The sequence below is a fragment of the Pempheris klunzingeri genome, chromosome 8 (genome assembly GCF_042242105.1).
Source record: "Pempheris klunzingeri isolate RE-2024b chromosome 8, fPemKlu1.hap1, whole genome shotgun sequence".
In the NCBI taxonomy this organism is placed as follows: domain Eukaryota; kingdom Metazoa; phylum Chordata; class Actinopteri; order Acropomatiformes; family Pempheridae; genus Pempheris; species Pempheris klunzingeri.
This window is the reverse complement of record NC_092019.1, coordinates 1,641,741-1,657,981: the sequence shown is the minus strand read 5'-3', so window position 1 is coordinate 1,657,981 and position 16,241 is coordinate 1,641,741. Positions and strand designations below refer to the sequence as shown.

At 45.8% G+C, this 16,241-nt stretch overlaps 1 protein-coding gene across 4 annotated transcripts; it reads right to left on the bottom strand.

The window, feature by feature from the left end:
* Positions 1-33: 33 nt before the first annotated feature.
* LOC139205732 (NACHT, LRR and PYD domains-containing protein 12-like) lies at positions 34-15,402 on the bottom strand. Of its 4 annotated transcripts, XR_011584470.1 has the most exons (20): positions 15,398-15,402; positions 15,038-15,103; positions 13,381-13,463; positions 11,002-12,805; positions 10,005-10,178; positions 9,488-9,664; positions 8,385-8,561; positions 8,128-8,301; positions 7,259-7,432; positions 6,925-7,098; positions 6,483-6,520; positions 6,258-6,313; positions 5,992-6,047; positions 5,445-5,662; positions 4,520-4,785; positions 4,332-4,448; positions 4,081-4,222; positions 2,178-2,476; positions 477-728; positions 34-76 (listed from the first exon to the last, which is right to left on the bottom strand). XR_011584470.1 is itself a non-coding variant. In XM_070836024.1 (18 exons), the coding sequence occupies exons 2-18, from the start codon at positions 15,067-15,069 to the stop codon at positions 2,184-2,186; spliced, it is 4,155 nt and encodes a 1,384-aa protein (XP_070692125.1). In that variant the 5' UTR covers positions 15,070-15,103; positions 15,398-15,402; the 3' UTR covers positions 986-2,183. The 4 variants fall into 4 exon arrangements, 3 of the variants coding, with proteins under 3 accessions (XP_070692125.1, XP_070692127.1, XP_070692128.1); XM_070836024.1 differs by lacking the exons at positions 34-76; positions 477-728 and having other exon boundaries at positions 986-2,476; XM_070836026.1 differs by lacking the exons at positions 34-76; positions 477-728; positions 2,178-2,476; ... (3 more) ...; positions 5,992-6,047; positions 6,258-6,313 and having other exon boundaries at positions 5,483-5,662.
* Between the last annotated feature and the right edge of the window lie 839 nt (positions 15,403-16,241).

Here is a 16,241-nt window from a genome sequence, read left to right as displayed (position 1 = left end):
CAGTTTGTTTATGTGACTTTGGTGTTTTGACATAACATAAAGAAAGGCTTCGTTTATCCCACCGTGGGCAAATTCACTTGTTACAGCAACAGAGGAGACAGAAAAGGTGCAGAAACAGAAGTGGTGCAAAAAAACAAGGGATATAACAAAATACACAACCAACCGATTGAAGCAGCTCATCCAGTATTCAGAGGCTAAAATTACTGTTTTTCTCAATGGACTCTGGTGCATTTGAAGAAAAGGAAAAATTATACTTGAGTAAAAATGCATTCAGTTACATTCCAGCACTGGTTTTTAAGTGTTATTGTGACTGTTTTAAAATGCTCAGACTGCTCCACATCCAGGGAAATTAATTAAAGTTAGACAATTACTGGATTTAACAAGTTTAGAGGTTTTTCGTATATTTTCTGCATCTTGCAACCACCTGCATCCAAACACTGCAGAAGAAGATGTTAAAAGAAGGAGGTGAGTCTCACCTGGTTTAACTGAACAGGACCTGGAGCTTCTCTGCGTGATGATGTCGACTCCACATCTCCACAAAAGATAAAATAAAATCCAGAGCAGGTGAACTTTTTGGGCAGGAAATGATCACATGATGCCAGAGACGGCAGAGCAGAGCTGCATCAGGAGGAGGAGGAGGAGGAGGAGCAGGAGGAGGAAGCTGCTCCTGGTGCTGCAGCAGCTCTCTGCCGTCTGTCGGCGGTCTGGCGGTGCAGCTTTAAAATAGACTGGTGGAGGTATGGGAGGAGATTAATGACAATCAGGAGGAGGCAAGGGAGGAGGTGTTTGAGGGTCCGGGGAGGGAGGAAGTACTCTGATCCCTTATTTAACTAGAAGCTGGAGAAATGATCTGTTACATGGCAAAGTGAGTTTATTTAACACACAGAGGGTCCGACTCATACCGAAGCCTAAAGAAACACAAGTCAGAGGAATAAAAGAGGACATGAAGCATAAAATATAAGTCATTATAAGATAAAATATTCCTTTATTAGTCCCAAATTTACAGTATTAAAGCAGACAGGCCTTATTATTATTATTTTAACCTAAACCTAACCAACCTGCCACTGAAAACCGAAAACGTTTGGCCTGTTTTAAAAAATAAAATGTCTGTTTTTTTCTTTTTAAAGTCCTGTAACCTCAAAGTCTCCTGATAGTTTGTTATTGACCTGATATGACTCTATCTATCTATCTATCTATCTATAATAAATAAACCTGCAATGAAAATATCATATTTAGGGTCATCATCAGATTCTTTTTCCTCATGTGTTCATGTAAAGGCAGGATTTTACTGTTGGGGCTTTAAACTAACTTGGACTGCAGCTGATGATCATCATTTTCTCCATACATAGTGTTAAATGACCCAGAGTTGATATTTATGTCATGTTCAGTCTCCGCATCTGTCTGATGCTCCAGCTGCATCTTCGGTGTCCGTCAGTGAACGTTTGTCTCCATCTAGTGGACGAATCAGAGAGTGGCTCCAGAGCACACTCCTGGAGGACTGTTGTTGTCTCCTCAGCAGCTGGATGATGCTGGTTGGTGGTTTTGTTTTGTAGAAGATATAAAATAAGGACACTTTGGGCAGCAGCAACGTTGACGTTCACATCAGGTGTGACGGAGGAGATGTAATCTCTGGTCATCCTTACTAGATGCCCAAACCACTAGATCCTTTCCACGCAAAGGAGCAGAGCAGCTCTACTCCGAGCTTCTCTCGAGCTTCGGTCATGACCCAGGAACGAAGGTCGACCGGTAGATCGAGAGGCTCAGCTCCCTTTTCCTCAAAGCGACTGCAAAACCGCTCCTGCTGCTCCGATTCTCCGGCCCATCTCCCGCTCCGTTGTTCCCTCACTTGTGAACAAGACCCCGAGGTAAGGACTCATTCCCTACCCGTTAAATGTGTGTTTACTCCATCTTTGTCTGTTTATGTGTAAGGACATGAGAGCAGAGGGTTTGTGTTCACATACTGGGCCTTTAAAAGCCGATTCTGAAGCAGACAAACTTAGACATGAGGTGTCCACGCTCTTTGGAGAAAGATCAGTAACGTCTTAAGGAGGACCTGCACGAGGTCTTTAACTAACTGGAAGAATTATTTTAGCAACAAAAAAACTTCTGTCTGCTGAACATCCGTCCATCCAGTGTGAGAACCTGCTCATTAAAAACAGGCTTTAACGTCACCTCACCTTGCTTCAGCTGAGGTTCAGCTCTCTGGAGAGGATCGGATCCACTTCGAGGAGAGCAGCGATCAGGACTGAGCAGGCTTCGGTTCCCTTCATTCGCACCATGTCGATGACGTATCGGGCTTTTTCCGCTTTGCCTTTATCTGTGGCCGACTGCTTCTCATCATCATTTATAAAGTGACACTCCAGGAGTTTGTCCAGGAGCTGGTTCACAACAGGCTCAGACACTCTTTTCACGAATTCTCTCCGAACTGAGAGCAGCTTCACCTTTGCTGGGACGTTCCTCTGTGGCAGCTCGCTTCCTGGATGTGTCAGATAAATACTTCAGTTTAATAACCAACAATGACTTTTAAACAAAGATTGCTTAGAAATTGAGTGAAGCGTCGTTCCCTACGGTGCAACACAGACACTCCCTCGTTCCCTACGGTGCCACGCAGACACTCCCTCGTTCCCTACGGTGTCACACAGGCACTCCCTCGTTCCCTACGGTGTCACGCAGACACTCCCTCGTTCCCTACGGTGCAACACAGACACTCCCTCGTTCCCTGCGGCGCAACAGACACTCCCTCGTTCCCTACGGTGCCACGCAGACACTCCCTCGTTCCCTACGGTGTCACACAGACACTCCCTCGTTCCCTACGGTGTCACACAGGCACTCCTTCGTTCCCTACGGTGTCACAGACACTCCCTCGTTCCCTACGGTGTCACACAGGCACTCCCTCGTTCCCTACGGTGTCACGCAGACACTCCCTCGTTCCCTACGGTGTCACACAGACACTCCCTCGTTCCCTACGGTGTCATGCAGACACTCCTTCGTTCCCTACGGTGTCACAGACACTCCCTCGTTCCCTACAGTGCCACGCAGACACTCCCTCGTTCCCTACGGTGTCACACAGGCACTCCCTCGTTCCCTACAGTGCCACGCAGACACTCCCTCGTTCCCTACGGTGTCACACAGGCACTCCCTCGTTCCCTACAGTGTCACACAGGCACTCCCTCGTTCCCTACGGTGTCACGCAGACACTCCCTCGTTCCCTACGGTGCAACACAGACACTCCCTCGTTCCCTGCGGCGCAACAGACACTCCCTCGTTCCCTACGGTGTCACGCAGACACTCCCTCGTTCCCTGCGGCGCAACAGACACTCCCTCGTTCCCTACGGTGCCACACAGACACTCCCTCGTTCCCTGCGGCGCAACAGACACTCCCTCGTTCCCTACGGTGCCACGCAGACACTCCCTCGTTCCCTACGGTGCAACACAGGCACTCCCTCGTTCCCTACAGTGCCACGCAGACACTCCCTCGTTCCCTACGGTGCCACGCAGACACTCCCTCGTTCCCTACGGTGCAACACAGGCACTCCCTCGTTCCCTACGGTGCCACGCAGACACTCCCTCGTTCCCTACGGTGCCACGCAGACACTCCCTCGTTCCCTACGGTGCAACACAGGCACTCCCTCGTTCCCTACGGTGCCACGCAGACACTCCCTCGTTCCCTACGGTGCAACACAGGCACTCCCTCGTTCCCTACGGTGCCACGCAGACACTCCCTCGTTCCCTACGGTGCCACACAGGCACTCCCTCGTTCCCTACGGTGCCACGCAGACACTCCCTCGTTCCCTACGGTGCCACGCAGACACTCCCTCGTTCCCTACGGTGTCACACAGGCACTCCCTCGTTCCCTACGGTGCCACGCAGACACTCCCTCGTTCCCTACGGTGCCACGCAGACACTCCCTCGTTCCCTACGGTGCCACGCAGACACTCCCTCGTTCCCTACAGTGCCACGCAGACACTCCCTCGTTCCCTACGGTGTCACACAGACACTCCCTCGTTCCCTACAGTGTCACACAGACACTCCCTCGTTCCCTACGGTAGAAGAGCTTCAGATATCTATTCTATTCTTTACCTGTGAGAGACACATAACGTTTCCAGACTTCTGTCCTCTCTTGGTCCTGGATCATCAAAGTCACTTTTTCTGTCATCGCAGTCAGGAAAACTTCAAATGTTGGATGGAAATTGGGTCCGTGCTTCGACTGAAACCGTGCGTGCTGATAACCAGAAGCAAAGGCGTTTATCTGGTAGCTACTTTCCTTGCTGCACTGTATTCACGATAATGTAGTTTATCACCGTTAGAAGAGTCCGGGTGACTGAGCTCACCTGAGGCTGTATTGTGAAGCCCTCGGGTTCACAGTGGACGCTGTAACTTTGCCCAAAGCTGAGCTGACATTCGGAGGAGATCCTGATGTACTCAGCGTCTCCTTGTTGGACGGAAACCTTCAGTAACAGGACATCTTTAGTCTGATTGGTTCGGTTGTGCCTTCATGACATTTAACAGATTGCTTTACCTCGTGCACAGGGATGTTATCCTGCAGCACAAATACATCCAGAACTTGATGCTCTCTCTGCGGGGGTCGGCGGTACAGCAGGACTTGGCCGTTTATCGGCAGCGTGATGTTCAGAAAGCGTTTGATGACATCCCAGACCAGGCCGAAGGCAGACAGGTGAGGGACCTTCACAACCACGTGAGTGTCTGTAATCTCCAGCGGCTCCAGGACGCTCATTCCATCGTGAGTGATGTGAACGGCCGACAACACACCCCCAACCAGCAACGCTGTGAAAGCAAAGAGGTGTTAGCAGGTGAACCTCTACCCAATTCATTCCTCTGTGACCTGCCTGGATGATACACTGCCTGTCGCCACCTGGATTTAACAAAGCAAATAGGTAAGAGCCTTCCATTGGATAATTACTGCAGTGATGAATATGGCAACAACTTATTTAACCCCAGCTGATGCTGTGAGCAGCTTCTCTTTTCTTAAACAACCATGTTGGAAGACATGTCCTGTGGTTGTGGAAAAGGTGTTAATCTGTTTCAGAAGGGTCAAATTATGGGCCTGCATCAAGCTAAGAAAACAGCTGAGGAGATTATTAAAACCTGGAGGGATGGTGGTGAACCATCATCTTTGAGGAAGAAACTCTTGGATGATGGTGATGGGAGGTCACCACTGATCAATGAGGCTAATCGGGAAAACAGGTTTCAGTTTGCTAGGGAGCATAAAGATTGGACTCTGGAGCGATGGAGGACGGTCATGTGGTCTGATGAGTCCAGATTTACCCTGCTCCAGAGTGATGGGCACATCAGGGTAAGAAGAGAGGCGGATGAAGTGACGAATGCCGACCGTACAAGCCACTCTCCCATCATCAATACAAGATCTTGGCGGAAAATTAATGCAACTCTGGATGGAAATAAATGCGAGACCGCCGTGTCGTTACCGTCCTGTGTTTCACAGTGTGGGAGGTGGAGCTGACAGAAAGCAGCATCCTCAGAACACTTTATGTTGAACAGCAGCCCCGCAGGCTTCTTTCCCGCCGACTGAAGCAGGCGCTCGTCCCACTGGACGGTCCTGTACAGCACCACCGCCTCCTGAGCCATGCCAAACACCAGTCCAGTCAGAGCACACCGGAACAGACCTGGACCGGGACTCCTGAACCTGTGGGACACAGCGGGGACGAATTCATAATATGATAACAAGCGTTATCAACACAGCCCACTCTTTCAGCCAATGTCTCAGCATGCTGAGTTGGGATATGATGCTTTCTTTACAGTTGGTGGGACAAATCGCCGCCATCCAAATGTTTGGCAGCAGAATATTTTTGGTTAAATGTGTCAAACTCAATCAAAGAAGGGGCCAAACGGGCTTCACATTTACTGGACGGTCTAAAAGTGACTGCTTTATTCAGAAATATGAATTTAAACAAACTTCAACAACTTTTTCCTCAATAAAATAAACAGAATTTAGAATATTTACAGATAGATTACCTGTAAGAAGATTCATTATTGGTTGTTATCTGTTCGGGCGAGAAGGTCGATGGAGTCTGGAACGAAGAAATGTGCAGTGAGATATTTTTACAAGAGAAACCAACAGATGAAATCCTGTTCTTGCAACAGCTGTTTTGTTGAAACCATACATGACATGAATAATTTTAAAATTCACAATACTTGAAGTGTAATTTCAGTTTGCAGTTGTGATACATTTTCCCCTTGTGTCAGTGCTGAAACCTGGCATTCATTTTCTCCATTCTCACCTTTTCGTCCTGCTCAAGCAGGTTCTCTTTCACGGCCACTTTGACATCGGAGTCACCTGATGGAGACAAAGAACGAGCAGCACAAGTGTTTCACCAGATGTGACTTTACTGCTCTAATCCGAATGGAATGGAATGGAATGGAAAATTTTTGTCGCACGTTGACGAGACGCTCATCTTAAAGTGTTACAGCTTGATAAAACAGGGGGACGTTGTTTCAATACTCACCAAGTGATTTCTCAGCCGTGATCAGTTTGTCATCAATCCTGTAAGGATGAGCAAAGTCCAGAAGTTAAGGATCACGTTTAAAACCCGAATTTCTGCCTCCTGGTTGTTTGTCTCTGCCAACAAGTCCACAACCAAAGAGACGGCCGGCTGAAGGGGATGGATTTCCATTTTCGGTCCTGGCCAATCCATGAGCCGGGATTTTTTTCTTCCTGGTCAGTTTCAGGCAATAACCGGCCCAAAACGAGCAGCTGTTGTAACTGTGTGATGTTGTACCGCCGGTTTGGTCCACTGACTATCCTGGTGTAAAAGTGCCCTATCATTCTTTGTACTGCATGAAGGACCAGGTGTAAATAGCCGAATAGTGGCCACCTGGCTACTTGCACTCAGGTGCAAATAGACGCTATATAATGATATAATAGCCAGAGTCAGAAACCCCACCGACCTCAGAGTCTCCAGCCGACAGCGCGGACTCTCCACATGATAAGACAGCAGCTCCACTCCTGAATCCTTCAGGTCGTTGCCACTCAGCTGCAGCTCTCGTAGATGGGAGGGGTTGGACTCCAGAGCCGAGGACAAAGACCCACAGCTGATCTCTGACAATCTGCAGCCACTCAATCTGAAGGAGGAAGAAACAACGGGAGTACAAATCCATACACAAATTCAGGCTGTGCAGCTCAACATCACTATGAGCTAATCAAAGAAAGACGCCACAGAGATCACAATCTAGTTCACCAGCTATAGTGAAGCCCACAAAACAGTAGTAATAGTGAACTCACTCCAGAGTCTCCAGTCTGCAGTCTGGACTCTCCAGACAGTCACACAGCAGCTCCACTCCTGAATCCTGCAGCTTGTTTCCGCTCAGCTGCAGCTCTCTCAGATGGGAGGGGTTGGACTCCAGAGCCGACGCCAGCGACCCACAGCTGACCTCGGATAAACTGCACCAACCCAACCTGAAAAAAAAGATAATTTATGTAGATTAAAACCCAGATTTCATTATTTGTGAAAACAATTAATGGAAAGCAAAGCCATTTTTCTTCTTCAGCAAGTAAAACTTCATGAATTTAAAACAGATACTGGTTCAGGGAATTTTCAACTATTTGGTTGTCGGCTGTGAATATTTGTAAGTTGTTTATTAAATTCATGTGGACTGTTTAAAAGAAGTGGACGTAGCTACCGTGACTTCACCTGCTGGTTTGTGGACCGCCATTTTGAGGCCACAAGTTTGGCGCCATCTTACTCTTTTGGAGCCTGAAGTGACGTTCGTTTCACAAAGACCTCCTCTGATTGGTCAGTGAGCAGGAAGCCCCGCCCTAAAGCCCCCTCACTTCCTGGTCCATCTTCCTCTAAATGGGACCATAATTTACTACATGAACATCCTGCTATGCTGAAGAAGACTGTAAACTAGAGACTGAGAGCAGAAACTCATCAGGAAAATGTTCACTGAGCTGATAAATCATTTCCTCATTGACTTCCATCCGATCAGACTTCTGCTTGGAGCCGGTGGAGTCGCCCCCTGCTGGACATTTGAGGCTCTTCTGCACTGGCATCACTTCTCAGAACCGTAAGCTACGTCCACATTGTTTATACAGTCAATGATTAAACATATAAAAAGAATACAGTAGTAAGAGAGAGTCAGTGAACTGACCTCAGGACCTTTAATCTGCAGTCTGGATTCTCCAGAAAACCACAGAGCAGCTTCACTCCTGAATCGTACAGGTCGTTTCCCCACAGCTCCAGCTCTCTCAGGTGGGAGGGGCTGGACGTCAGAGCCGCGGCCAGAAACCCACAGCTGACCCCTGACAGACTGCAGTCGCTCAGCCTGAATAAAGGATACATGCGAGTAGAACATTTGCCTCAACGGTTTAATGTCACCACAACTTCCCGTTAACTGTGGCGTCTTGCCTCAGACTCTCCAGTCTGCAGTGAGGATTCCTCAGAAAATCACTGAGCAGCTTCACCCCTGAATCCTGCAGCTCGTTGTTGTTACTCAGCTGCAGCTCTGTCAGATGGGAGGGGTTGGACTCCAGAGCCGAGGCCAAAGACCCACAGCTGATCTTTGACAATCTGCAGCCCCACAATCTGGAGAAAGAAGAAATGACATGAGATGGTAATCTATTTATAATCCAATCGTGTCTGTTCAGGTTTTAAATGTGAAAAAGCGGAGTGTAAAAGATAACCAGTACTTTTAAGCCCTATTATGACACATCCTGGTGTTTGAATGACTGATAGGTAGTAAAAGTGTTGGAACTGGTCCAGTAGATCACCTCAGCCAGCAGCCACCAAACGTGATCCTTTGGGACAACTGCACCTGATCACAGTAGGTTGACTAAAAGTGCTTGTTTGATCCACTGACAGGCTCAGAGTGTTATTCTAAGTGTGTGACAGCATCATGGAAAGGATCCCTACAGAGAGAGACCGCGCTGAACTCTGAAGTCTCCCGGTGCCTGTTTGGAAAAACTTAGACTCAGAAGAACTTAGTCTCTGAGAAATACTTTGAATTTGGAAACTTTCCAAAGTGTCAAAGTTAGAGCCTGGACAGAGAGGATAGACACTTAGTCTCTGGCTTTGGGGGACTCTTTTCCCCACACTTCGACACAACTCCTGTGTCCTGTGAAATCCCTGTTTTAGTGAATGTAGTCTGGTGTGTGTGCTGTTTGTGGTTAAACCAAAAGGATCTTCCAGGTCTCTCTCTGTAGGGATCCTTTCAATGATGCTGTCACACACTTAGAATAACACTCTGAGCCTGTCAGTGGATCAAATAAGCTCTTTTAGTGGACCTACTGTGATCAGGTGCAGTTGTCCCAAAGGATCACGTTGCAGCCATTGCAGCCCGTTTGGTGGCTGCTGGCTGAGGTGATCTACTGGACCAGTTCCAACACTTTTGCTACCAGTGTTATGTTTTAACATTGCGGGTAATGTCTGTGGGGCAGAAACTGCTTGTGGTTTCATGAGGTTTTGGTCTTTGTGGAAAACAGCTTAAGATAACGGAGGGTCAGTGAACTGACCTCAGTCTCTCCAGTCTGCAGTGTGGATCCCTCAGAAAATCACAGAGCAGCTTCACTCCTGAATCCTGCATGCTTTTGTTGTTACTCAGCTCCAGCTCTCTCAGGTGGGAGGGGTTGGACTTCAGAGCAGAGGCCAGAGAAACACAGCTGATCGCTGACAAATTGCAGAAGCTCAATCTGACGAAAGGAGAAACTATGTCAACAAAAATCCACTTATAATCTAAACATGTGCATTCAGGTTTTAAATGTGTTGCACAACATCATCACGTTGTCCTAATCAATAGCAACACAATTCTTATTTTGTTACTGTGGATCGCCTCAATCATTATGTTAGCCTTCTATACACAGATGAAGAACTGCTGCTGATCTCAGACAAGCCTGTAATTAGAGTATTAATATAAAATCAGAGCTAATAAACTGTTAATTATTGTGTGGTAGCTAGGCAGTGATCCTTCCTCTCGTCAATACTGACTGTGAAGCGGCTCCTTCCTGAAAGGCTGCGGTCCATAAAACTGACCTCAGGACGTTTAGTCTACAGTTGGGACTGTCCAGTCCAGCAGAAAGCAGCTTCACTGCAGAGTCCCGCAGGTTGTTGTGACTCAGGTCCAGTTCTCTCAGGTGGGATGGATTGGACTTCAGGGCCGAGGCCAAAACCTCAGAGTGAGTCTCGTAGATGCCAACGCCAGAAAGTCTACAAAAATATATGTTACTTAAGAGATGACACTTTGTTTTTGCCTCATGCAGTTTGACGTATTGATGTATGTCGTTAACTACATAAAAATTACACACAAAAAGTTCAGGATATTCGACTTTCAGGTGAAATTTATGGAAAATGTAAAAAGTGAATGCTACAGTGATATTATATCATGAAAGTAGGACATTTAAGTATCAGCATGCACTGGTGATTTCTTCATCTTAAACAGTTTATTGAAAGAAAATCTACCAACAGTGGAGGGTAAACGAGGGTAAACGTAAAATTGGGATGTGGCCAAAGGACGTCCACTCCTCTCCTTTCTGTGACTCTTCCAGTCTCTGTATCACTGTTCCAACCTCCTGATGACACTCTGTGACCCTCTAAGCTCAGTGAACACCTCCGTCTGAGGACTTCCTGTTTGAAGCCTCCAGTGTTGAGGTGCTGCTGATCAACTGTTAGGTGTCATCTTGGTCTCATGATGTCAGAATGTGAACAGCAGGATGAGGAGGACTGTTTAAATACCAATTCTAACTGAAGCAGGAAATGTATTGGTGGATTCATGGATCAAACCTGTTGTGAATGTTGCTGTTAAGCTTCTTGTTAGAGAACAGCAGCTGGTGCAGAAAGTACTGAGAAACAGTTGGACATGTGCATTCAAGAGTTTAGAGAAAGTCACATTAAGTTCACCTGGAAAGGTGAGAAAGCATTTTAGGTTCATCCTGAAACTTCACCTGAGAGCTGAACATCCCAAACTTTTAGTGTAATTCTAGTGTTTCTAGTGTTAATTTGGAAAACTTAAATTAATCACATCTGGATGTACCGAGCCTTTCTGCAGTTCCTCACAGCTGGAATCAGTCTCTGTCGTCCCTCCAATGACGTGTTGTACTTCTCCAGGTCCAACTCATCCAGAACCTCCTCCGACATCTGCAGCATGTAGGCCAGAGCCGAGCAGTGGATCTCTGAGAGCTTCTTCTCTGATCTGTTGTCTGACTTGAGGAACTCTTGGATCTCCTGATGGACCGAGTGGTCGTTCATCTCTGTCAGACAGTGGAAGATGTTGATGCTTCTGTCTGGAGAGGTGTCGGTCTTCTTCTCCTTCAGGTTGTTGATGGCTCTCTGGATGATTTCTGGACTGTTGTCTGTCCGAGCCAGCAGGCCTCCTAAGAGTCTCTGGTTGGACTCCACAGAGAGGCCATGAAGGAAGCGGACAAACAGGTCCAGGTGACCATTTTTGCTTTGGAGGGATTTCTTCATGGCTCCACTCAGGAAGACGTCCAGAGATGGGTGATCACTGTTGTCGCAGTCCCAGTCTTTGCCCAGGAAGTCCTTCAGCACCTCTGTGTTCCTGTTGGTGTAACAGTGGAACATGTAGACTGCAGCCAGAAACTCCTGAACGCTCAGGTGAACGAAGCAGTAGACCGTTTTCTGGAGGATCACACTCTCTCTTTTGAAGATCTCGGTACAAACTCCTGAGTACACCGAGGCCTCTGTGGCGTCCAGACCGACCTGCTCCAGGTCTTCCTGGTAGAACATGATGTTTCCTTCCTGCAGCTGTTCAAACGCCAGCCTCCCCAGCTTCAGGAGAACGTCCCTGTCAGCCTCCATCAGCTCCTGTGGACTCGTCTCATGTCCCCCCTCGTACTTCTGCTTCTTCCTCTTTGTCTGAACCAGCAGGAAGTGTGAGTACAGGTCAGTCAGGGTCTTGGGCAGCTCTCCTCTCTGGTCTGTAGTCAACATGTGCTCCAGAACTGTGGCAGTGATCCAGCAGAAGACTGGGATCTGACACATGATGTGGAGGCTCCTGGAGGCCTTGACATGTGAGATGATCCTGCTGGACAGCTCTTCATCACTGACTCTCCTCCTGAAGTACTCCTCCTTCTGGGCGTCAGTGAAGCCTCGTACCTCTGTTACCCTGTCAACACATGCAGGAGGGATCTGATTGGCTGCTGCAGGTCGGGAAGTGATCCAGACGAGAGCTGCTGGAAGCAGATTCCCCTTGATGAGGTTTGTCAGCAGCACGTTGACTGACGACTTCTGGGTGACGTCAGAAACGACCTCCTTGTTGTTGAAATCCAGTGACAGTCTGCTTTCGTCCAGGCCGTCAAAGATGAACAACAGTTTACAGACGGCGAGCTTCTCTGCGGTGACCTTCTGTAACGTTGGATGGAAAACATGGAGCAGCCTGAGAAGACTGAGTTGCTCGTCTCTGATCAGGTTCAGCTCCCTGAACGAAAGCAGAACCACCAGACTGACATCTTGGTTTTCCAAACCCTCCGCCCAGTCCAGAGTGAACTTCTGCACTGACAGGGTTTTTCCAATGCCAGCGACGCCGTTCGTCAGGACGACTCTGATGAATGTCTGTTTGCCAGGTAAGGCTTCAAAGATGTCGCAGCACTTGATTGGAGCGTCATGTAGGGTCTCCATCTTGGATGCTGTCTCCAGCTGCTTCACCTCATGCTGGGTATTAACCGCTTCGCTCTGCCCCTCTGTGATGAAGAGCTCAGTGTAGATTGTGTTGAGGAAGGTTTTACTTCCTGCTTCATCACTTCCTTCAGTCACACGTTCACATCTCCTCCTCAGGCTGAGCTTATGTTTGTCTAAAACCTCCTGCAGACTGCTATCAGCTGGCAGAGAAGGAATAATCTGGTAATTATTTTTATTTATGACCAACAAAAAATACATAAATAAATTCCATTATTTTTATAGAAATCTTTAAATCTGGCCCCTATTTATATGTATTTTGGTTTTGAAATGACTGGTAGGTAGTAAAAGTGTTGGAACTGGTCCAGTAGATCACCTCAGCCAGCAGCCACCAAACGGGCTGCAATGGCTGCAACGTGATCCTTTGGGACAACTGATGACAGTAGGTCCACTAAAAGAGCTTGTTTGATCCACTGACAGGCTCAGAGTGTTATTCTAAGTGTGTGACAGCATCATGGAAAGGATCCCTACAGAGAGAGACCTGGAAGATCCTTTTGGTTTAACCACAAACAGCCGTTCTATCGCTCTCTGCACACACACCAGTTTGGTGTCTGCTGGCTGAGGTGATCTACTGGACCAGTTCCAACACTTTAACTACCCACCAGTCACTCAGACAGCAGGATGGTGTGTAAAATAGATTAGAGTGCCAAAGTTAATGTCTATGCTGTACAACACAATAAATGATGCCATCAGTAGACAGATGGATCGTCTTGCTTACTTGTCTGCAGTCCAGCTCCTGGTTTGGATATTTCTCCATCTGTTGACTCTGTTCTCCCTCTGAGACGACGATTAAGGTAACATCTGATAACAGCCACACGTTGCACTCTACTGCATTTATCTACTGCATTTATCTACTGCACTCTACTGCATTTATATACTGAACTCTACTGCATTTATCTACTGCACTTATCTACTGCATTTATCTACTGCACTTATCTACTGCATTTATCTACTGCACTCTACTGCATTTATATACTGCACTTATCTACTGCATTTATCTACTGCACTTATCTACTGCATTTATCTACGGCACTCTACTGCATTTATCTACTGCACTCTACTGCATTTATTTACTGCACTTTACTGCATTTATCTACTGCGCTCTACTGCATTTATCTACTGCACTCTACTGCATTTATCTACTGCACTCTACTGCATTTATCTACTGCACTTATCTACTGCATTTATCTACAGCACTCTACTGCATTTATCTACTGCACTTATCTACTGCATTTATCTACGGCACTCTACTGCATTTATCTACTGCACTCTACTGCATTTATCTACTGCATTTATTTACTGCACTTTACTGCATTTATCTACTGCGCTCTACTGCATTTATCTACTGCACTCTACTGCATTTATCTACTGCACTCTACTGCATTTATCTACTCCATTTATTTACTGCACTTTACTACATTTATATACTGCACTCTACTGCATTTATGTACTGCACATATCTACTGCATTCATCTACTGCACTCTACTGCATTCATCTACTCCATTTATTTACTGCACTTTACTGCATTTATATACTGCACTCTACTGCATTTATCTACTGCACTTATCTACTGCACTCTATTGCATTTATCTACTGCACTTTAGTGCATTTATATACTGCACTCTACTGCATTTATCTACTGCACTCTACTGCATTTATCTACTGCACTCTACTGCATTTATCTACTCCATTTATTTACTGCACTTTACTGCGTTTATATACTGCACTCTACTGCATTTATCTACTGCATTTATTTACTGCACTTTACTGCATTTATATACTGCACTCTACTGCATTTATCTACTGCATTTATTTACTGCACTTTACTGCATTTATATACTGCACTCTACTGCATTTATCTACTGCATTTATTTACTGCACTTTACTGCATTTATATACTGCACTCTACTGCATTTATGTACTGCACTTATCTACTGCACTCTATTGCATTTATCTACTGCATTTATTTACTGCACTTTAGTGCATTTATATACTACACTCTACTGCATTTATCTACTGCACTCTACTGCATTTATCTACTCCATTTATTTACTGCACTTTAGTGCATTTATATACTGCACTCTACTGCACTTATGTACTGCACTTATCTACTGCACTCTATTGCATTTATCTACTTCATTTATTTACTGCACTTTAGTGCATTTATATACTGCACTCTACTGCATTTATCTACTGCATTTATTTACTGCACTTTAGTGCATTTATATACTGCACTCTACTGCATTTATCTACTGCACTCTACTGCATTTATCTACTGCACTCTACTGCATTTATCTACTCCATTTATCTACTGCACTCTACTGCATTTATGTACTGCACTTATCTACTGCATTTATGTACTGCATTTATTTACCGTTTACACAACATGGTCTGTGTTTCCTCCATCTCTTCCTTGGAATCACTCTGGAACCTCTCATGTCTGAGAGGTGAAGACACACACACACACACACACACACACACACACACACACACACACACACACACAGACAGTAAAGTCAGTTCCCCTCCAGCGCTGGTTGCTTCTGATTTATGTAACGTGTTTCACGGCTGTGCTGCTTTAGAGAAAAGAGGAACGTGTGCAGACTTCCTCCTGGGTTCTAACACACTGCGGCTGTTTTCCTGACAAACAGACTGAACAACGAGTGCAGTTTCATCAATAAAAATAATGTATGTGAGTAAATCGATCATTATTGGCAGGTGTATCAGCACTCACCCTGCTTCCCCTCTCTGCTCTGTGGACTTTAAAATGGAGTCTGAACAAACTGACTTTCACTCAGTGTTCCTGCCCTTTGTGAAGCTCCTCCCTTCTGAGCAGAATCAGCTCTGTTATGTTCGTTTTTAATTATTATTTTTATGTCCAAGAACTTTTTTCAGGTGTTGATGTGGTTTTTATGCATTTATTATGGCCTGTGACTGATTTTCTCAGTTAAATCAATTAATTATTTATTTGGTCTAACACAGTAGAAAGTTTTCTCAGTGCCAAGCTGACTTGTTCCCTGAGCTTTTTGGTCCAACCGACCAAAGGTTTTTTATTTTAACATAATTATGATGAGGAAGTAGAAGTAGTATTAGTACTACTTCTACTTCCTGGTAGTAGTTGTTGCTTCCCAAGCTAAATAAGTGACCAAACACACAATTTCGACAGTTTAACTAAAGTACTTTAAACTATTTCAGGTGGTTATCCAGACTTTGTGCTATGCTAAGCTAACCAGCTATGGTAACGTAACCAGGAAGTGTAATGCCACCTCTAAATCCTCAGTAATGATTCAAGGTTGCTGGACAATTAATCCAATGTAATTAGTCTGAATTGTAATGCAATGATTCAAGATTCAAAGGGGAAATTCACATACACACAATTTACAGTGGAAAAAGGAAAATTTAAAAAATGAAGTTAACAAAAAAATAAAATAATACCAATTTACAAAATACAATGCACTGCTTATTTGGCTTGAGTTAGTAAGTAATAAATGAGTCCCAGTGTATTTACATACATACTGTAAAGGTGCAAATGGAAAAGTCACCTCGAACACACATCAACTTTGCTTGCTGAAGTGTTT

Excerpts from the sequence above, each read along its gene's own strand:
- LOC139205732 (XM_070836024.1), bottom strand. The coding sequence starts at position 15,069 with ATGGAGGAAACACAGACCATGTTGTGTAAACG. Across the intron at positions 13,464-15,037 it reads CAGACCATGTTGTGTAAACG|ATGTTACCTTAATCGTCGTC; the intron begins GTAAATAAATGC and ends GGCTGTTATCAG. Across the intron at positions 9,665-10,004 it reads TGTAGACTAAACGTCCTGAG|ATTGAGCTTCTGCAATTTGT; the intron begins GTCAGTTTTATG and ends TCCTTTCGTCAG.